This window comes from Cynocephalus volans, chromosome 4 (genome assembly GCF_027409185.1).
Source record: "Cynocephalus volans isolate mCynVol1 chromosome 4, mCynVol1.pri, whole genome shotgun sequence".
In the NCBI taxonomy this organism is placed as follows: domain Eukaryota; kingdom Metazoa; phylum Chordata; class Mammalia; order Dermoptera; family Cynocephalidae; genus Cynocephalus; species Cynocephalus volans.
In genome coordinates, this window is record NC_084463.1 from 13,781,802 (window position 1) to 13,804,035 (window position 22,234).

A 22,234-nucleotide genomic window follows, 5' to 3' on the forward strand; every position below is an offset into this window, starting at 1 on the left:
TCCAGTAAGCTGCTTCTGCTCCTTGCCTTCCAGGGTCCCTAGAAAAAAACCACATGGATAACCTGTGTCAGGCTTGTGCAGACCGCATTTGTGACTTCACTTCCTCCCCTGCTGGGACTTACCAAACGGCTGGGCTTGCCTTGTCATTCTGACCCTGCTGGGACTTACCAAATGGCTGGGCTTGCCTTGTCATTCTGACCCTTTGTCCCTTCTTCATTGAGAAGTCATGTTGGATTAGAGACCATGGGGGTTAATCTGAATTTCCCTGGCTATTCTTCTGCGGTTGCCCAGCTGTGACTTTACCCAGTTGTTCCCTCTGGTTTCTAATTGCTGGCTTGTACTGGTTCTCCGTTAGCTCTAATAAGTACTGTAGCACTATAAATATCGGATAAGCTGTAGATTATCCTGAAAGTTTTAATTAGCCCAATGGCAGCAAGTTTATCCGCTCTGAAGGACAATGCCATGCACAGCCCCATACTCAGAGTTAATGGCCATCTATAGAAGATGATCAGCTAGGAGCCAGGAATATGTAATTTCCCCGCTAACCACTGATTTGGTAAAGGCCTGGGAGAACAAAGCCCTCAGCATGCCTGTCTCCCTCAAGCCCCCAGCACCTTAGCAAATTAGCCATGTTAGGAGTCTGTAATTTTCCATAAATACAGTGTGGTAAGAATTTTGCTTGCTACTACAGTGGGTTGGAAGGGCTGAAGGCGGGAGGAGCAGGCCTGGTTTGCTCACAGTTTGCCTCAGAGAAGCTTTCCTGGGCCCTTTTTCTGCCACAGTCAGAAAGGAGTATCAAATACTGCCTTAGAGCTATCCCTGGGTTCCAATTCCATCTCTGCTCCTCACTGGTCCTGTGACTTTGGACAGGGTTCATGACATCACCAACCTCTATTTGCACACATGGAGACTGGATAATGGCAGAACTCACCTGGGATTGTTTTGAGAGTAAAGTGAGACATTGTATGTAAGGTGTTTAGGCAGTGCCTGGTGCTCAGTTTTATGATTATCAGATTCTTTTATCTGTACAATGATATTCCACAACAGGTCAGATGATTGGGGATCTACAAAAGCTCTGGAGTTGTTCTCACCTCACCTTTCAGATGATTGTCTCATGGCTTCTCCATGCAGAAATGGGCTCTGTTGGGAACCCACCTGATGGTCTGGCCCCTAGGCTGAGGTTGTGGGTGAGAAGATGGGCCATTTGAACTTCCTCAACCTGGCTTCTTCTTCGTTCCTCTTTCTCTCATCAATCCTTGTGGGATTAGAGAGGAATGGAATTTTTGTGTTGTTTTATGCATTTTAAGTTTTGAGAAATGAATTTTGAAGAGCTCTTTGTAAATTGTCCCCAGATTGCCATTCTGGTCTCTGCTTCTTATAAGACAAAATTACTGTAATGTGAACCCCTGTGATAATAGGAATTCTGTAATGCTTGTGTAGTCCTGGGCCACATACAAATACCCCTTGCGTTCATGAACTCATTTGAGATTCTCAGTGAGCCTTCTCAGGTGGCAAGGCTCACATCATCTCCATCTCGCAGATGAGTCAACTGAGAATCCAAGAAATCCCAGAACCTGTGAGTAGCTTGAGGCCTCACAAATTCTGACTCCCAGCCTGGTTTCTTTCCCTAGTCCTCACTGACGCGAAGCCTTCCTTTGGCCCTCCTGAGAACAGAGAAAAGGAGGGACCTGGTCAGTCACATTACAGATTGAGCATTCCTAATCCGAATATCCAAAATCCAAAATGTTCCAAAATCCAAAAATTTTTGAGCACCAACATGACGTTCGAAGGAAATGCTCTTTGGAGCATTTTGTGTTAGGGATGGAATATTTGCAAATGTTCCCAAATCCAAAAAATTCAAAATCTGAAACACTTCTGGTCTCAAGCATTTTGGATAAGGGATATTCATCCTGTACTGCTCTTTGGCAAGGCTCCATTCAACCACCTTCCTCATCAGTGGAGAGGGGAAGAAAGTTCTTTTTTTTGTTGCTCATGTATGTTTTTTCATAATTAGTGTTTATTTTAATCAAGGTAATACATGCCCATAATTACAAAAAAAAAAAAAGTCAAATAGTACTAAAAGGCATATAAAACAAAGTATAGCAGTTCTCTGGTGTGCAGAGCCTTCCCCAGAGGCACCTACTTTCCACTGGTGTTTATTTCCATTTTTGTAAATAATATGCTTAGGCCACTTTTTCTTGACTCATCAGTTTTAAACTTTATCTATTGAGACTTCTCCTTCTGGTAGATGAGGATTTTGTCTCTGTGTTCCCCTCCCGCACACTTCCTATATGGCTTCTGAAAGGAGAGCAGAAGCCCGTACGGCATCTGCCAGATGTGAAAGAACTGTTTACTGTGAGATAGCGTTAGAGTTATGAGAATCAGGAAACCAGCCTGTGATTTCTCACACAGTTGGCACAATGGTAATTTCTGGATGTTGTGTTTCATTAGCAGCCTCTGAACGGAGGTGGTTTAGATTTGAACGGGCAAGATTTAGATGTTTTATTTTTATATCTGTCTCCAACACTCTCAGAGCCATGTGGTTTCTTGGGTTTCTGACAAGATGCTTTCTGTTGCCCAGGCCCTGGGTTCCTCCCTAGCCCCGGTCCATGTTCCTCTTGGGGGTCGGGCTCCTTTAAGAGGCCTTGTGGATACCCCACCATCTGCTCTTCGTGGATCTCAAAGGGTGAGCCTGGGGAGCTCAGTGGAGTCTGGTCAGCTCGGTGAACTCACTGTGGTAAGTACTTCTCTTGTGTTCATCGTATTTAGTTATGCAGGGCCTCCTGTGTGCCTTGCTAGGAACTGTGGCCCATAGGTGAGAAATAGAGGGCATAGGCTGAGTACTCAAAGTTCATAATCTAGTTGGGAAGGTGAGTCACACCTGTATGGTGCTGAACATGGAATCTGGGTAGTGGAGGATAGACCCATGCTTTAGGGACATCAGTGCTAATTTCTCAGTTCAAGCAGTTAGGGCAGTAGTAGTGGAGAAGGGAGTTATCCGGGTGAGCTGGAGTCCCCAGGTCAGCTTTATGGACATGGTGGGACTTGATCTGGGAGACACTAAATAGAGAGTGGGAAGAGCATTTTAAAGGTCACTCTGAAGGTCTTTCTAGTAAGTCTTTTGACTTTCCTTCTCTATTTTGGAGCCTTCACAGGGTCTCAAGACTTCTGCTTATACAAAGGGTCTTTTGGGTTCCATCCACGAGGATAAGAATGCACTTAGCCTCTTGGCTTTAGGGGAGGAGACCAAGGAGGAGGATGAAGAGGAGAGTAATAACCAGGTATGGCCTAAAACCCTCGGATTTTCTTTTTTTGAAAAAAAATTTTGTTATGGCAAAACATATATAACATAAAATTTGCCATTTTAACTATTTTTAAGTTACAAGGTATTAGATACCTTCACAATGTTGTACATCCATCACCACTGTCCATTTGCAGAACTTGTTCATAATCCCAAACAGAAACTCTGTACCCATTAAACAACAACTCCATTCCCCCTCCCTCCAGCCCCTGGTAACCTCTAATCTACTTTATGTCTCTATGAATTTGCCTATTCTAGATATTTCATGGAAATGGAATTATACAATATTTTTCCTTTCGTGTCTGGCTTCTTTTACTCAGCATAATGTTCTCAAGGTTCATCAAGTTGTAACATGCATCAGAGCTTCCTTTTTAATGCCTAATGATATTCCATCATATGTATATACCACATTTTCTTTATCAACTCTTCTGTTTTTGGGTACCTGGGTTGTTTCCACCTTTGGCTAACCTCTGTGCTATTTTAAAAATAGGGAAAAATGATCTCCCATCCATCAGCTTGGTTTCTTGACCAGCACATATGCCTCCGAGGTCTGATCCAGAAAGCACAACTGCCAAGTAGCCTCTTGGCAAGTTGCTTGGTATAAAGCATTGTTTGTGCTGGATGAAGAGCTGTGTAGTGAGGCTGCCCTAATGGTGGGCCCACCCTAGAGTCCTCCGAAGCCCTGTGTGAGCACAGCAGTACCCCATTTCTCCCTCTGCATGCCCCTCACCCTGGGCTTACCGGTTTCCTTAGACTCACCACTCATAATCATTTTTGTTTCCAGAGTGCCTGCAGCTCAAGTGAGCTTCTTAAGAAACTGCACCTGGACATTGGGGCACTGGGGGGTGACTTTGAGTATGAGGTAAGAGCCTGAAGCCTCTGCAGGCAAATGCTTCAGTCTGGTATATCCCTCCTTTCTCATAAGCTTTTCTCCTTTGTGGGATGCATGTTTGGAAAGAGAATCATTTTGTCCCAGTCCTGTCCAGAAGGGATTTCTGGGGTCTGGGGAAATACTAGAGGAGAAGGGGATCCATTCATTTACTCATTTGTCAAATAGCCACCATTTATTGAATGTTTCCACATGAGGTACTTTGCTAGGTACTAGAGGTCATATAAGTATAGATGAGATATGATTACTGCCCTCTAAGATTCTGTAGTCTCACGAAGAGAGACTTAAATGACTAGGACAAAGGGTAGAATGTGACAGGGCCATAAGGAAGGTAAGCAGAGTGCCGCGGGAGGGGAGATCTGGGGGGCTCTTGGCCATTCTGATTGACCAGGGAAAGCTTTATTGAGAAACTGGCATCCGAGGTAAGCCAGAAAGGAGGATGGGCAGGATGGGACAAGCAGAGGTGAATGGTGAGAGAAGTTCAAATGCAGGGAGCCACACTGGCAGAAGGTATGGGGTGAGTTTAGGGCAGATGAGGCGTTTCCTTAGACTGGAGTACATAGCACACGTGGAAGATGAGACTGTAGAGGTGGGTTGGGCTGGGTCCTATAGCTCTGAGTGTGAGACCAGGAGATCTGGATTGTATTACACAGGCACTGGGAGCCATTAGCATTTTTGTGCAGAGATATAGCATTATCCCCAGTCTTACTGTGCTAGGCTGTGTGGGAGGTATGATAATCAGTAAGACATGGGCTTGGGCCATCTCAGGGAGTTTGCAGTTGGGGAAAGAGAATAGACACTAGGTACTTAGTGCTTAAAAAGTGCTTAATAAATGTTAATGAATATTTAGGAAGCTGTAAGGCTGAGCAGTATGTGTAAAAAGCTATAGCACAGGTACACTGTTTGGGGGAGTTTGGTGGGGGAAGAAGTTACTTGCCCATATATCAGGGACAACTTGGTGGAAGAGATGACATTTGACCTGGGTCTTGAAGAGTGGGTAAGTTTTAGACATGGAGGATGTAAGTGGGTATTCTAGGCAAATGAACAGCTTGAGCAAAGGCACTAATGCTGGAAAATGCAGAATACGGATGGGAATAGCTTCTGGAATACCTTCCAAATTCTAATCTCTTTCTTCACAGTTCATCTTCCAGTGCCACCAGAATATTCTTTATAACAACAAACAACAAGGGCCGGCCTGTGGCTCACTTGGGAGAGTGTGGTGCTGATAACACCAAGGCCACGGGTTCTGATCCCTATATAGGCCGGTTAGTTCACTAGGGAGAGCGTGGTGCTGACAACACCAAGTCAAGGGTTAAGATCCCCTTACCGGTCATCTTTTAAAACAAAACAAAACAAAACAAAACAAAACAAACACCAAAACCCATCATGATGTTGTAATCTTTAAAACCTCCAATGTGTTTTTATACTTAGAACATTCCCTACTATATGTCCTTTGTCTAGTGTCTGACTTATTAATTTTTAAACAATTAACATTTTTCTAAATATTCCCAAAGTGTTTACCCAAACAATGAATAATGGAGTCAACAAGTTGGATTTCCCTAACATTTGAATATCGGTTGTGGGCTCAATCAGTTAAGCTTTTCACAAGTCTAATATATCAAATTCTTTTAAATACCTTAAACACCTTAAAATCAAGTCACTCACACTTTATTAGAATGATCACAAAACTGGCCAGTAAAACAAAATTGCTCATATCATCGATTTGAATTTGTTTCCTTATTATCCCTTACTATATCTGACTCTTATTTCTTGGTCTTCACCTCACCTCAAGAGCCAGGGCTACTGTCTCAGGCCAGCTGAGGTTTCAGATGCTGGCTGACAGGCCCTGATCTGGTACTTGAGACCTGAGTTATAAGTAGACCTTCTAAGGTGACCCAACTCTACCTATTGGGCAGCACTCCTTTAATAGTTAGGCTTTGCCTATTATCTCAGAAACCGTCCAACTTTTTGACTCTGTACAATCAGATGTGTTTTGATTGAGATTTTAATACTTTTCTGCCAAATGTGACACTTTTTTCTGAGTGTGCCATCTTTTTCATCAACCTGATATATGAGGGTACTTCAAAAAGTTTGTGGAAAACTAGAATTAAAAGATAATGTGAATCTTACCATGAACTTTTTGAAGTACCTTCATATGTCTGCTTTGGAACTGTTCCTTCTGAGTGGGCCTGGTCTGGTTGGGTTAAATCCAAAGCCTTCAGTCTGTTTGGTTCTTTGAAATAACAACTTTTTCTTCTCATTCACCATTGAGACCTATACTGATGGAATTGAAGGAGATGCTAAGTTTTTGCACCTAGGATGACTGTGACCATGAATAGGAATGGGGTGTCAGGAGGACTTATTTGCTTTTGGAGAAAGAGGGAGGACAGTGTCCATGATGCTGAGGAAGTTGAGGGTAGAGTTTCTGCCTATTCATGTCAGTATGTCCAGGCAGCATGTAACCCACTGCCTAGAACACAGAAAGAACAATCAAGATAATGAATACATGAATGAACAAATGAGACATGATGGGACAGGGAGGGTATCCAGGTAGATTGTGTTGTATTTTTTTCTTACCCTGGCTTTCCCAAGTTCTGGGTAGAGTGGATACTTGGTCTCTGCTGTCAGCTGGTAGATTGAAGACCCCAATGCAGATTGATCATGATTCACTTTGACCTTGGGCTAGTTAACTTTTATTTTGTAATGGATTATAAATGTCAACATTTATTTACATATTCTTTGATATGTCCTGGATTTCTTAAAACTTTCCTTCTGATGATTATATGCTTCTTTGAGGGAGTGGGAAGTTATAAACATTTTTATAACCTCTTTAGTATAAATAGGCACCCCAGTGTGATGGGGGTAAATGTCTGGAGTGGGCGGTGTTAAATACACCTCCCACCCGTGTCTCTAGCACCCTGGCAGATTTATTTCTTTTTCCTACATGGAGTGTTGGATTCCTGTGTTGTAACCACAGGCAGGAATTAGGGCTTTTCCTGTTGGGGAAAGTTACTGGTGGGGATGAATGGAGGTTTTAGGGTAGGCAGTACTGCCTCTGCTTGGGCCCTGCTCTTTGAAAATGGCTTTTATCCCAGTTTACAGTCCTTGGATCCTCTGAGCTGCCCACCTTTCCCCACTCCTGGGCATCCTTGGGAGCACTAGATGGAAATGTACTTCCTAGGTTAGTTGTACCCTGTCTCACTGAACAGTCACTTTGCTCCTGATTCCATGAGAGGGCAGTAGGATGGCAAGAATGTCTCTCTTCCTCTGTCTCCTCCTCCCTCCTCTCCTGCCTTCCAACTTAAACCCATCTCTAGTCTGTTACAGATTCAAAAGGGAAAGGTTCATAGAACTGACACTGTGAGCAAAAGTGGGGTGGGGCTGAAGAGTAGGCGGGCAGGCAGTATGTGGCCATGTGGCCATGTGGCGCTGGTGAAAAGCCCATCATCAGCTCAAAGGGGCAGGAGGGAGCCTGGGCTTAGAAATAACAGGATGATGTCAGTGTGATTGGAAAGTGCTAAGAACACTGGTAGCCGTGCAAAGAATTGAGACCAACTGGGTGGAAATGAAACCTGGAAAATAAACTGTACTGATGGTTGTCCAGAACAGGGTTAGTGTACAGACATGATGTTCAGTTCTGCATCCTTCATGACCCCCCTCCTGTGCTGTGTGCTTTATAGGAGCCCCTGCCTTTGTGCTCTGGGCAGGAGGAGTGGGACTGCAACACTGGAGACCTCATGGCTTTGGGGGATATGTTAAATATTTATGGGATGGTTCTTATAGGCACCCTCCTGCACCCCCCTTCTCTTGCAGATGGCAAGGTCTTTTTTGAAAAAGCAGCAGAAAAGTGCCTTGAGATACTCAAGGACCTGGGACTGTGACAGGAGGAGACAAGAATCTGAGCATGGATAGGCTGAAAGCAAAGCTATGCCATGGCTGCAGGCCCTGCCCTCACTGTCACCTCACTGAGGCTGGTGCAGGAATCTGTGCACTGGTGCCTGGAGTGTGCATCTTGATCGGGGCTTCAGGTCTTGGGCCTAGGGACATGACAGGAACAGGGGCTGGGTAAAAGGAGCTGAACATGGAGTCTGATGGGTTTTCCAGACACTTAGCTCTCGTTCATCCATTTATGGATAATCTATAACAAATGTTTAGTCTCTCTCTGCTTCCGCTTGCTCAAGATGCATTTCTGGCTGTCCTGACTTTGCAGTTAGTTGACATGGGCGCACAGAATGCAAGGTCATTTATTTTAATATTAGCCATGTTTTACTATTTTAATATTTAGGTAGGCTGACCCATCATTTGAAAATCTTCTTTTGAAGAATTTAAGAAGAGGATTGGATAAACTGGAACTAAAATTCTTGTAGTCTGGCTATATTTTCTCATGTATAAGAATGGGAATCTCTACCTGTAGCTTGTATCCTCTGATTTTTGTTAGGTTGCTTGTTTTTCCTTCATCTTGAATAGTTAACATTTATTTAGCTATTTTCCATTTAATAAGCACTACTACAAATTGAAAGAAAGTGAGCCGAAACACCTGGTACCAATCAAGCTTTATTAAAGGAAAAGAATCTGCTGGGCTGGGCTCAAAATGGAGGGCAGTGGGGTTGCCCTCAACAGGGAGGACAGCACCAGGTGTGGGGGTGGGAGAGCTTATATAGACTGTAAGCAAGGCTGACGTAATCAGGGAGGGGTTTAGTGCTGGTGTGTAGGAGTTTCTATTTCTCAGAAACCAGGAGGTTTCTTGTAAGGGAAAGGCTGGCGGCCGTTTTGTGCTAAGTGTGTGTAAAATGGTGCTGGTCACATCCAAGATGGTGCCGGTCACATCCAGAACCTATCATTCCCACCTTTAAAGTTTAGGAAGAAGGGAAAAGGGGCAGAGGTCTCATTCTTCTGAAGCTACTTCCTGCTGGAGATGGGCGAAGATATGAAAAAAATAAAAGATTTATGTTGCTGGGTAAAATAATTAGGGGGCAGGGTATTGGCTTCGTGTGGGGAGGCTGTATTCTTCCGGGGAAGGGTCGCTGATTCTGAGGGGCTGATATCCTCCTCTCATGAAGAATTTGGCGACCTTTTGGTTGGTGAAAGCCTGCATACTTTCCTGTAAGAAACTAGAGAAACACCGAAAGAGGCAGGGACCAAGAAGGATAAGTCCCATTGTGGTCAGGGGTCCGACGTGTTTATCCTGAAGTCCTCCCCTATCGCTATAGCCTTAGGTGAGTGGTTTGGGTGAAGCAGAAATTTTTATCGGGGTTGGGGCCAGCCCGTGGCTCACTCGGGAGAGCGTGGTGCTGACAACACCAAGTCAAGGGTTAAGATCCCCTTACTGGTCATCTTTAAAAAAAAAAAAAAAAAAATTTTTTATTGGGGTCAGGGCACTGGACTGCAGCAGAATCCCCTTTGGAAAGAGCCATCCACAGTTTTTATCCCCATAAGAACATGATGTGGCAGTTGTCTGGTCATAGCATGTTGTGGGAACATATGTCAGGGATGTGAATGTGTCCTGTAGGGTTCCCCCAAGGATTCTGGGTAGAAGACCCAGGAGGTTGGAAAGTGTCCTTCTGCCTACCAAGATCTTGGTTATACGTTGTGAACAGGGTGTGGCATACGTCTCTGTTAGGAAAAGAAGCAGGAGGAAGAGAGAAGGCAAGTGTTCAAGGGGCTGAGAGGTCGAGAGGGTGTATAGTAGGAAAAAGGAGTAGAGGGTAACCTTGTTGGGGGTGTAATCGAAGAGGGCATCCTGCCAGGCTAATTCAGTTACCCACTCAAGGATGTTTTCAACACTAGAGGTAGCGGGTCAGGACCAGTCTTGGAGCAGCTCCTGTGTGAAGGACGTGAAATGGGCCTGCCAGAGAGGATAATTGCCGGGGGAAAGATCATCCTCCTTCTGGGATTGGGGGAAGAGTGGAGGTCCTAGAGATTTTCAGTTTTGTGGGTCCTAAAACAGACAGAGTGTAAGGAGATGTTGGGTTGGGGGTTGAGCAGAGTGACCCCTCTGGCTTGGTGTTAACAGATTCTTTGGGTAAAGTCCCAGGTGCTAGTTTTACCAAGGATAAGTGATACCAAGGGACCTTTCCTAGTAATTTTACTGCTGTGGGGGTGGTGAGAAGTACTGAATAAGGCCCTTCCCAACATGGCGAGAGGGGCTTTGAGATTCGGGATTTAATATACACTTGCTGTCCCAGGCTCTGTTTAAAGTCTCAGGGGGTGGTGGGGAAAGGATGAGGTAATAGAAGGTTGGCCTGTTCCCGAAGAAGATCCCTAATGAGCTAAAGAGTAGGGAGATACTGGCCTAAAGGCGATGAGCTGGGAGAGGTGTGAGAGTGAAGGGTCTACCATATGTAAGCTCAAAGGGGCTGAGGCCTGTGAGCTTGCAGGGGGCAGCTCTCAGGCGATTGAGTGCTAAAGGGAGAAGTTGGGTCCAAGGGAGGTGAAGTTTCATGGACAGCTTGGTGAGGTGTGTTTTTATGAGGTAATTGGCTTTTTCTACTTTGCCTGATTACTGAGGCCCGTATGGTATATGTAAGTCCCATTTGATATGTAAGGCCTGTGCTGTGAGTTGTGTAATCTGGGAAATGAATGCTGGGCTGTTATCAGACTGGAAGCTCGTGGGCAAGTCAAAACGAGGGATGGTTTCTAGGTGAGAGCATGTGTTACTGCTGTAGCATCCTCTGAAGTGCAGGGGAAAGCCTCAATTGAACCTGAAAAGGTACCTACTAAGGTTAGAAGATCGCGTGTCCTGGGCTGACCCTGTGGCGCACTCGGGAGAGTGTGGTGCTGCGAGTGCAGCCCTGCTCGCGCCGCGGGTTCGGATCCTATATAGGGATGGCTGGTGCGCTCACTGGCTGAGCGCAGTGTGGATGACACCAAGCCAAGGGTTGCGATCCCCTTACTGGTCACGAAAAAAGACAAAAAAAAAAAAAAAGAAGATCGCGTGTCCTTTTGTGGGGAGGCATGTGAGTAAAGTCAATTTGCCAGTCCTGGCCAGGAGTGTATCCTCTGGCCTGGTCGGTGGGAAAGGACCGAACTTGGAGGCCACCTTGATTGGAGCAACAAGTACACAAAGGACAATTTTGAGTGATTTGTTTTAGTAACTTGGCCATGTGGGGGGAGTAATATAAGGACTGAAGAAGGTGTAGTAGGGGTTCATAGCTTATATGAACTGAATTATGGAAATCTAAAAGGATTTGCTGAGCTTGTGTGGTAGGGAGGACATAGCGATTGGAGAGAGTATACCAGTTATCCTTTCTCTGTGCTCCCAACTGTTGGAAGTGCTGTATTTCTTGGGGTGTGTATTGGGGTAAGGATGTAGGGGCCATGAGAAGGACCTGAGTGGGAGAGGAAGAGTGGGGGCCTGGTGATTGAGCAGGCTGTTTGCGGTTAGATCTGCCAGTTTGTTTTCCTGGGCTATAGGGTCATTGGAGGTTTGGTGTCCTCTGCAGTGTACAACCCCAACCTCCTTTGGGAGTTGTGCAGCTTCGAGAAGTATCTTGATAAGATGTCTGTTTTTTATGGACCCTTATTGAGTGGTCATGTATCCTCTCTCCTTCCATATGGCTGTGCAGGAGTGTAGGATGTGGTAAGCATACTTAGAATCAGTGTATATATTGACTCGTTTGTTATTTGCCATAGTGAGAGTGTGAGTGATGGCAGTGAGTTCTGCCTGTTGGGAAGTGGTGTTAGGGGCGAGGGGGGCAGCCTCAATAGTTTGCCCGGGGGATGGGCATGGATGGCATTCCCATCTATGAACCACGTATGTTGGGGTCACATAATGGGATGCGGGGAGATGTGTGGAAAGGGTTTGGGAAAGAAGTCTAAAGCCTCCATGCCATTATGTTCTAAAGGTTGTGAGTGTTTTGGGATGAGAGTGGCTGGATTTAAGGGAGGGCAAGGTTTAAAGGAGAACTGGGAATTTTCAATGAAGGTAAGGTGGATAAGTTGTAGGTGGGAAGGGGAGAGAATTGACATGGCCTTATGGCTGAGAAGGTCTTGAAGATGATGGGGGAAAAATGACTGTTGTCCAAAAGTTAGTTTAGAGCTTTATTGTGCTAAAAGGATGGCTGCTGGCAAGACCTGTAAACAGGGGGCCTATCCCCGGGCTGTGGTGTCTAGGTATGCAACAGGGGAGAAAATTTCTTTTGCCTCTTGTCCTCAAACCCCGACTGCCAACCCTTGGGTTTTGGTGACGTATAGGATAAAAGAATGAGATATGTTTGGGAGGGATAGAGCTGGGGCTGCGAGGAGAGTGGCTTTTAATCGCTGGAAGGGAGAATGAATGGGCTTTGTGAGATCTAAGGGAATGGCAGGATCCCCCTTAGCTGCCTCATAAAGGGTTTTGCTAGCTGCCAAAGTTAGGAATCCACACGTGGAGATATCCTGCAAACACCAGGAAAGAAAGAATTTCACTCTTTGTGGTAGGAGTTGGTAGTTCAGAAATTAAACTTTTGTGATCCACTGTTATTTCTCTGGTGTTGGGGGTGAGGTGGACTCCCAAATAGGTGACTGAAGGGGAAGAAATTTGGGCCTTGCTGGGGGACACTTGATATCCCCTGGAGGCCAGGAAATTAAGGAGAGCAACAGTGTGGGCCTATGAATCCTCATAGCAGGGGCTACAAAGGAGGTGGTCATCCACATATTGTATTAAAGTGCTAGAGGTTGGAGGGAGTTCAGATAAGTCTTGAGCTAAGGCCTGGCCGAAGAAGTGGGGGCTATCTCGAAACCCCTGAGGTAGTACTGTCCAGGTGAGTTGTTGGGAACGGCGCATGTCAGGATCAGTTCCAAGTGAAAGTGAATAGGTTTTGAGAGCAAGGGTATAAGGGAGTAGGAAAAAAAGGCATCTTTGAGGTCAAGTACAGAGAAGAAGCGGGTTGTTGTTGGGATTGTGGATAGAAGAGTATAGGGGTTAGAAACGATTGGGGTTATAGGTAAAACGGCCTCATTAATGGCCCTGAGGTCTTGAACTAAATGGTATGAGACATTAGGCTTTATAACCAGAAGGATGGGTGTATTAAAAGGTGAGTGGCTGGGCCGTAAGAGATGAGAAGAAAGGAGTTTGTGTATGGTGGGTTTTAAGCCTATTAGGTGTTTGTTAGCAATGGGGTATTGTGGGACATTAGGGGACATAGAGGGGTTCCATAACTTAACAAGGATGGGGGAATGGTGCATAGCAATGGAGGGAGAAGTAGTGTCCCATACTATGGTATTAACCTTGTCTGAGGGGGAGGGGAAGGTGGAAGCCTCAGGGGCCAGGTCTGGGGCAGCTTGTAACAGGAATATTGTAGCTGGAATTAAAATGTTTAGGGTAAGAGTAGCTTTGAATTTGAAAAGGACGTCCCATCCCAGTAAGGGGGCTGGGCAGTGAGGCATTATTAAAAATTTGTGTGTGAATTAGGTGTGATGTAGGGTGCAGGAAAGGGGTCGAGTGATCCGTGAGCAGTATTCTGATCCCATGACCCCGACTATTGTGATAGAGGATGGGGTTGTTGGTCCTGCATATTCAGGAAGGGTGGAGTAAGTGGCCCCTGTATCGATGACAAAAGAGATCGGTTTACCTGCTTTGAGGCGAGTTACCCTGGGCTCACATGTGGTGATCTCCATGGGGGCCTCAGGCCCTGGGCATCATTAGTCCTCCTGGGCAGAGCCAAGCAGCTCTGGTAGGGATGGTTGTGAAGCCAAAGGCTGTGGGTTGGGGACTGGGCCACTCCCTCTCCAGCGAGTGGAACAGTCAAACCCCCAGTGACCTGGCTGTTTGTACTAAGGACAGGGCCTGGGAGAGGGCCTGAGGTTAGAATAGGCCCCTACCCAGTGGCCAAGTTGACCTCATTTGAAGCAGTTCCTGGGTGCCTTGCCCCTTGAGGCAGCTGTCTCTGGAGTGTGTGAACCACAAATAGCATTAGTCAGGAGCTGGTATTTGGCCTGATCTCTTCTGTAATGATCTTTCTTTTCCTCTTTCTCCCTATTGTTAAAAACCTGAAAGCTATGTTGAGGAGGTCTTGTTGGGTCATATTTGGACCATCCTCAAGTTTTTTTTAGTTTTTTTCGAATATCGGGGGCTGATTGGGTAATGAAATGAGAGTGTAAGAGGGCCATGCCTGCAGGGGAGTTTGGGTCTATACACGCATATTTATGTAGGGCCTCAGAGAGGCAGGTTAGGAACTCTCTGGGATTTTCAGTGGATCTCTGTGTTATTTCTCTAAGCTTGTCATAATTGACTGATTTGTGAGTAGCCTTTTGGAGTCCGTAAATTAAGTGTGTGATCATGTTATCCTGGAGACCCTGATCCCTGTGGCCAGCCTGGTAGTCCCAATTTGGGTCTGTGTGAGGTACAGCAATGGCTCCCACTGGCTACCTATTATTTTGAGCATGTACCTAGTCTGCCTGTTGTTGGGCCATTATCCAGACCTGCTCCCTGTCCTCGGGGGACAAAGTACTAGTGAGGATCATAAAAATATCATGCCAGGTAAGATCATAACACTGGGCGAGATATCTGAATTCCTTAAGATATGTGTCCACTTCAGACTGGAAAGATCCCAGTCGTTTTTCAATTTGGGAGAGATCAGAAAGGAAAAGGGGATGTGTACCGCATAATTCCCTCTGTCCCAGCCACTTCATGGAAGGGGTATAAAGGAGCCGGAGCTGAGGCAGGGTTGTTACCTGATGAAAGGGGAGAAAGGAGAGTGGTTGTGTGGCTGAGGACGAGCATCTCGAGACCAGGTGTGAGGAAGAGATGGAAAAGGTGGAGGAGCTGGTGAAGGATCTGGAGCGTAAAGAGGTGGTCAGGGAGTGGAGTGGTCTGATGGATCAAAAGATTGATCTGAATCCAGAAGGGGAGGTCGGGAATGAGCTAGGAGAATTTGAGATGTAGGACAGTTTTGAGAGAGAGAAGGACATGACTGAAGATAGAAAAAGGCTTGAACATAAGGAATCTCTCCGACTTTGCTGTTTCAGTGACAAAAGCTGTTTAGGTCTCTGAGAGTATCTAAATCAAGAGTGCCATCTTGTGGCCACTGGGATCCATTGTCTAGTTTGTCAAACAAGGTGTTTGGGTTTTAATGTCTCCCTGGAGACCAAGGAATTGTCCAGGAGACCACCCGGAGGCATAGAGCACGGATTACAGTAGAAAATGAGACATTTAGGTTTAATGTCTCCCTTGAGGCCAAGGGGTAAATTGGCCAGGAGACAGCCCAAGGGTGAGGAGTGTGGAGGTTTGGATTGTGAGGATCCCATGTAGAGGGTGAGAAAGAAAATGGGCAGTCCTAGGAGAAGAAGAGTGCCAACAAAGAGCATCTTCTTTGCTGTGCATCTTCTTTTCCAGTGAAAAGCCACTGACTGGCTAGGGGAGCATCCTCCAGTAGCTGGGGGGCATGAGAGGGGTTTCTTTGGCCAGGCGCCTGGGCTTCGAGAAGTAATGAGAGAGAGCGAGTCGGGGGAACTTGTGCTGAGAGAGGACTGACCCACTGACTCGCCATGAGTTGAGGCCGATGTTGGATGTGTTGGCCTGAAACGGCAAAAGGAGAATGTCCCAGAGGTACCCGGTTCGGCAGGTCTGGAAAGGGTGGCCGAGGGCCAATCACCCCATGTGGGGATTGTCCGAGAATGTTGGCCAGAACCCTTCCTGGGTTTCGGCACCAAAATGAAAGAAAGTGAGCCAGAAGGCTGGGTACCGATCAAGCTTTATTAAAGGAAAAGAATCTGCTGGGCTGGGCTCAAAATGGAGGGCAGCCGTGGTTGATCTCAAAATGGAGAACAGCACCATGTGTGGGAGTGGGAGAGCTTATATAGACTGTAAGGAAGGCTGATGTAATCAGGGAGGGGTTTAGTGCTGGTGTGGAGGAGTTTCTGTTTTTCAGAAACCACGAGGTTTCTCCTAAGGGAAAGGCTGGTGGCCATTTGGTGCTGAGTGTGAGTAAAATGGCGCTGGTCACATTCAAGATGGCGCCAGTCACATCCAGAACCTATCACAAATATAGTCTAATTCCTGTATAACCTTGAAAAATAAATATTACATCACCATTTTATAGAGTAGAAAGAGGAGTCTCAACTACTATATCTGTAGGACACTTACTTGCTTTTAACAGTTCAGTCAGCAACCCTTTACCAAGCATCTCTTATGTACCAGAAACTAGGTACTGAGGACAATAGGGAACTAATCTGGTGAGGGAGACAGAGAAGGAAATCAGCAATTAGAATAGCTATTATGGTAGAAAATGGGGAAGGTACATCTCAGGTCAGCTGTCCCAGAGATTAAGGAAGGCTTCTGGAAGAGGTGATGCTGTGAGGACGGGTGGGAGTTTGTCAGGGTGGAGTGTGTGCATATGTATTTTAAGAATATGCATGGTTGGGCCGAGCCTGTGGCGCACTCGGGAGAGTGCGGCGCTGGGAGTGCAGCGACGCTCCCGCCGCAGGTTCAGATCCTATATAGGGATGGCCGGTGCACTCACTGGCTGAGTGCCGGTCACGAAAAAGACAAAAAAAAAAAGAATATGCATGGCAAAGTGGTGAAATGGCATGATGTTTATCTGCAGGCAGAAGGGGAGGATGTCTGCAGGGTGTGGCTGGAGGTGAACCATGAAAAGCAGGCAGAGGCTGGCTGGAAGGGCTGTGGGCCACTTGAGGAGGCTTGAACTTTACCCTGCAGGCCACAGTGCTGTTTGTGGTCTGACACCTCCTCTGTCCAAAGTCTGTTTGTTGCCAGGCAGCCTTCTTAAGGCCAGATTTCACTCCCAACTTCAAGCAGGAGAGCTTTTCCTTAATCTTGGGAGGAACCTGGGCAGGATGGATTGACCCACTTGCTGAGTGAGGAGGTTTGGCTGGACCCACACCCCTTCCCCACCCCCAAGAAACTCCCATCTTCTTGAAGTCCTCTGAGCCCCACAGACCGATTACTGAGCTCCTGCTGAGTACTGGCTATTTTTGGGGAAATGGAGATGAGAAGGCCTGGCTTCAGTCTGAAGCTGCTTCTCTTGAAGAAAACGAGCTTTTCTCACCCGCTTCTCTTAGCCCAGTGACCTTGGCAGATTTATTCCATGCTAGAGGTTAGGGATGTGGGGAGGATGGGCAGCACCTGCCTTTGTGCTGGAAAAGCATGAGGTAAGCCCACTTCTCTACTTCACCCTCTGCTTTTATCCCTGGCTTGGGACTGGTGTCAGTATCACCACTGTGTTTCGTGCCACTTTGCTTTGGGCAGTAAAAGCTCATAATCAGGGCCATCTGGGACATTTTACTTTACTCAATATTAGCTCAATTCCTTGAGGGCAGGATCTGTGTCTTGTTCATATTCGGATCCCTTAAGCAGTGTTCGGCACATAGAAGGTACGCAGTGAATGAACTTGTGGGTCTCATCATATAAAATTAGTTAACATTTATGGGACACTGACAGTGTGCCAGGCACAGTTCTAAGTTCTCTAACTCACTTAATGGGTGTTAACTAATTTAATCTTCTCAACAACTCTATGAGGTGGCACTACTATATCCCTGTATTTCAGAGAAAGAAACTGAGACACAGAGAAGTGAAATAGCCAAAGGTAACATATCTGTAAGTGTGGAGCCAAAATTTGAGCTTAGGCAGTCTGTCTTCGAAGCTGAGCTCTGAACTACTCTGCTTTCCTGCCTCTTTTGGAAAGCTTGGGTTAGCTTGTCAATAGGCTGTCACATCTGCAGGTGATGGTCCTATCTTTGGGCTCAACAGATACATTAATAGAACATTAATAAATGCCATGTTTAGGGCTTCTCCTTTGGTCTCTCGACTCTCTAGTCATCATACTTCTCATTTGAGTCTTCAGGGTGGGGAATCAGGAAGTCTAAAAAAGCCCTGATCAGAAGTTGTTCAGCCTGGCAGGCCAAGTGTTAGCACAGATGTTTTCTGGAAGGAAGGCTTCTCAGCCTGAGCCCAGGAGAGATCACTGGCTGCGTTTCCAAGGGAGGGTTTTCTTTTTCTCTTTTGGCTGACTCTAAAGAATTTAAAAGGAAGCAGCCTTTGGTTTTTACTTGTCTTTAAAATGAGGTTTATGTGTGAAAAGCAGGGTGGGGCCACTGGAAAGTTGTGCTGCTTGGGTTTCTTTGGAAGCTTAGTACATTGACAGCCTCCCATTGCTGCCCCTTCTATCCACCTGGCTTCATGCCAGGGCCGTACATCCTCCTGATGAGTGTACATGGTCTGAGAAATGGTCTGAGAACAGGGCCATTTCTACGTGGTGTGGGACTCCTCTAATGGCAACCTGCTTGGGGACTCTCTGCTGGGCTGCCCAAATTTCTCAGGACCATGTTGTGGCCTGAGGCTTTTCCTTCCCTCCCTCCTGTCATAGGTGTCAGACCTGCCTCATGTTCTGAAGGCTCTACCCTCCTCCTTTATCTTTCATGGACATCTGCACCAATAAATCTCTTGCATGTCTAATCCCATGTTGGCATTTGCTTCTTAGAGAGCCCAAACTGGCAGTGTTTGGTGGAGGATGCTGTTTCTAGGGTTGCTGATACTCAGCTTATACATAGGAGGCTTTAGGAAAAAGAGCTCCCTCCTGTTATTTTTCCCCTGCTGCCTATTAAAAGTGGAAAGCAGAAATTCTAGACTTTGCTACCTTTCTGTCACACAGTTTTCCATCGTCATCTTTAATAAATATTGGCTTCTGAGTCTGCAGTGGTATGATTCCGCTAATGGGGCTGGAGTGAGACAGGTTTATTACTCGAGGACATGATAGGTGATGACAGTGTTGTGCAGTTCAGCGTAGTGATTTCCAAGCCCATTAGTGTGTGGGGCTCAGGTTGGGTGTATCCAAATCACAGTAGAAATTCTGATTTAGATCTGAGCTGGAACCAGGAATCAGTTTTAAAAAACTATTTGAATATTTGATAACCACTGGGGTCAGGACTCAAGCACTGGCCTGTGCAAGTCGAGAAACAGCAGCTCTGTTTTGTAGCATGTCTCTAAACTCCTTTTATACGTTCCTGATGTCTTCCTCTCTAACATGGTCTGCTGCTACCTAGGAGTCTCCGAGAACAAGCCAACGAGAGGAGAAGAAGGACTTTTCCCTCAATTCATATGTTGTTGGCCCCCCTACTCCTGGCCAGCTCTTCAGCCAAAGTGAAGACAGCAGCCTGAGCAGTGCCGAAGGCAAAGGGCGACAGGGAAGAGGGGTGAGTCCCTGGTTCCCAGAAGAAGAAAATGGGAAGAGTGATCCTGGGGCTTCCAGGAGCCTGGTGCCCCCTAGGGTGGACCCCGGCAGTGATGAGCCTGCCAAAGCTTCTAAAACAGAGGAGGAGGTTTCCAGAAGGGAAGAGGCAGCAAAGGAACCGAAGAAGGAGGCTTCTGCTCAGAATGAGAGCAAATCAGATGCCAGTGAAGTAAGTCTCTATGTCCTTTTGGCAGTTGCCACCTACAGCCCTGTGCTGTTCTCTCCAGCCCTGTGCAAGTTCTTATCCCCACATCCTTATTACTGAATCAGGAGCTTCATTTTCAGGCCGTGCACTGGTCTGAACATCAGCCAGAACCCTTAATTGTGACAAATATGCCCAGACTCAGCAGGCAGTAAAATACTGAATGAAACTGCAAACCTGCTAGCACTAGAAATTCAGGGCAGAAATTTTCTTTTCCATTGGCACCCTCTGGGGATATTCATGTTCTTCTTTTCTCCTACTTACTTCCTCTTCTCCCTGCCTGCCTCTGCCTTCTATTCTTGACACCAGTTTGAGGTCGGTCATGGTTGCAGCAGTCTGAGTTCCTGTAGGGTGGAGAATACTGTGAGAATACTGTGTGGGGTGGGGTGGGGGAGGGGGAAGGTGGCAGCACCACAACTGGAGTTTCCTGCCCCAGTGTAGGTAGATTAAGTTACAAGAAGACTCTTCTCTGATTTCTGGGGCTCTCTCTGAACCAACCCAAGTACATTGGAATGGTTGCTGTGGTAAGACCAGGCCAATGACCAAAATGGACAGAATTCGGTCTGAGTGGGGAAAGCCTTTGGCATTTTAGATTTTCCAACCCTTAGTACTGTTCATTCTCCAGGTAGATGGTGAAGGAGTTAATTAGTGAATTTATTTATTCATTCATTCATTCCTAAACAATTGATATGGAGCCAACCTAAATGTCCATTGATGGATGACTGGATAAGAAAAATGTTGTATATATACATAATGGAATCCTACTCAGCCATAAAAAAGAATGAAATTCTTCCATTTGCAGCAACATGGATGAGCTTGGGGAAAATTATATTACACGAATTCATTTAAAGAGGTTTTATCTATTTCCCAGAAAAGATACTCATTTTTTTTTTTTTTTTTTTTTAAAGAGAGCATCAAACTTCTGTATTGCCAACTTTCAAACCATCTCCCCTACACTTGGCTTTCCTTCCATGTGTAAATCCTTGCTGATCTGATTCAGGGTGTGTTTGTCCATACTCGTCTGGGCTTCTGAGCCCCACTGGGGTGGAGGCTGGTGCACGTGTCCAGGGAGAAAGGCAGGGTCCACAAGACTCCTTCACATTTTCAAGAAGAGGTGGATTTGGTTTGGGCTGAGCCCCATGTTGTCACCATGGCCTGAATGAAATTCCCTGGATAGTGACCCTGACCCTCTGTGCTCTGCTTTGGGAGAATTCTCTGTGGATCCGTCTCCTCAGGAGTCGGAGATTGGTGAACATGTCAAAGAACCACAGCTCTCAGACTCCGTGGCTTCTGACCCCAAATCCTTCCTTGGCCTGGTGAGTTTGAGATGGTGGCAGCAGAGTGGTGGTTAAGAGCACGGGTTTTCGAGCCCCCAGGGCTAAATAATTTGCCTGGCATCGCACAGCTTGTGAGTGAGGAAGTTAGGACTCAAACTTGGGTCTTGTCTAGCTCATTTCTCAGCCCATTAACTAAGGATAACACTACCTGCTTTATAGTTGTATTGTGAGAAGAAAATAAGGTAGAGAATGTAAAATATTAGCATATAAACATTAAATAAATGTTAGTTCTTATTACTATTACTGTTGTGTGAATTGCTTGTGAGATCTTGTGAGTTGCCTCTGGGCTCTACCAGGAACATTACATGCATCTAGGAGGTTAGAGACTGGTATGTTTGTGTATATGGGATCACCGATCTGTGCTGGGGACCAGTCCCCAAGCTCTGCCAGTAGAGATGCTATGGTTTCATTTCTCGAGTTGAGGCATTGTCCTGGAATGCCAGCATCCATGGCATCTTTGTCTTAGACCTTCCACCCAGCTGCTGTATCTTGGTTTCATTTGCCGGGTCTGTATCAAAGGGGAACAGTTTGGGGTGCTTTTTGGCAGTGCATTACCTCAAGAAACCATCCTCCATCTGTTTGGAGCAGGCAGATCAAAGGGAAGGGATTAGTAGGCAAGGGTTAGGGATGAGCAATAATGATATGAGGGGGTGCAGAGGAATTAGGAGGGGCTGTGTGTACTAGCCCCTCACTGACCTGTGGGTTTAGGAGGCAGATGGCAGCTGCCTTAAGTGGAGAAGTCATACTGAAAGGAAAATGTCACCAAAAAATGAAAACCCATAAGCTTTCCTAGCTCATGGCAAAAAGTCATTGTTATTGGCTAATATTGTCCATGAAGAATAGGCATGTCACAAAACTCATGGAAATAAGGGATCTGGCCCTTCTGAAGCAGTCACCCATGTGGAGAAATGTGCCCATCTGCATTTTTCTTCTCTATGGGAATGAAGGGAGGAGGCCATGGACAGCAGGACCAGATCTTGTCTGGGCATCGCGCCATTTATCAGGGCTGATGACAGAACTGTCACCATTAGCGTGCTGTTGGGTAGCAGTCCTTCACTTAGCCCAGCAGCAATCTAGGCTCGGAGAGGGCAGGGTTGTGGTCCTCTTGCAGCCAAAGGGCAGAGAGGAGATGGTGCCAGTGTGCGCTCTTGCTGCTTGTCCCTAAGAGAAGTCTGTGGAGGAAGCATGGCTAATTAATCCCCATTGTACAGAGGGTACCTGTATGGGTAGAGAGTGGGAATGAGCTGGAAAGAGCCCCCCAAGCCTTGTTTCCAAGCTGCCCATAGTTTTCTGGGCACTTTTGCCTCTCTTCTGGTGCCCTCCCTGGGTGGGCACTGA

At 46.2% G+C, this 22,234-nt stretch overlaps 1 protein-coding gene across 4 annotated transcripts in view; it reads left to right on the forward strand.

The window, feature by feature from the left end:
- Positions 1-22,234, forward strand: part of CEP164 (centrosomal protein 164) — a 70,024-nt gene that overhangs the window by 22,750 nt on the left and 25,040 nt on the right. For all 4 annotated transcript variants that reach the window (XM_063093422.1, XM_063093424.1, XM_063093425.1 and 1 more), the window contains exons 5-8: positions 2,582-2,737; positions 3,147-3,281; positions 4,086-4,163; positions 19,170-19,526. In XM_063093422.1, the coding sequence (XP_062949492.1) occupies positions 2,582-2,737; positions 3,147-3,281; positions 4,086-4,163; positions 19,170-19,526 (726 nt within the window). The remainder of the gene's footprint in view (positions 1-2,581; positions 2,738-3,146; positions 3,282-4,085; positions 4,164-19,169; positions 19,527-22,234) is intronic.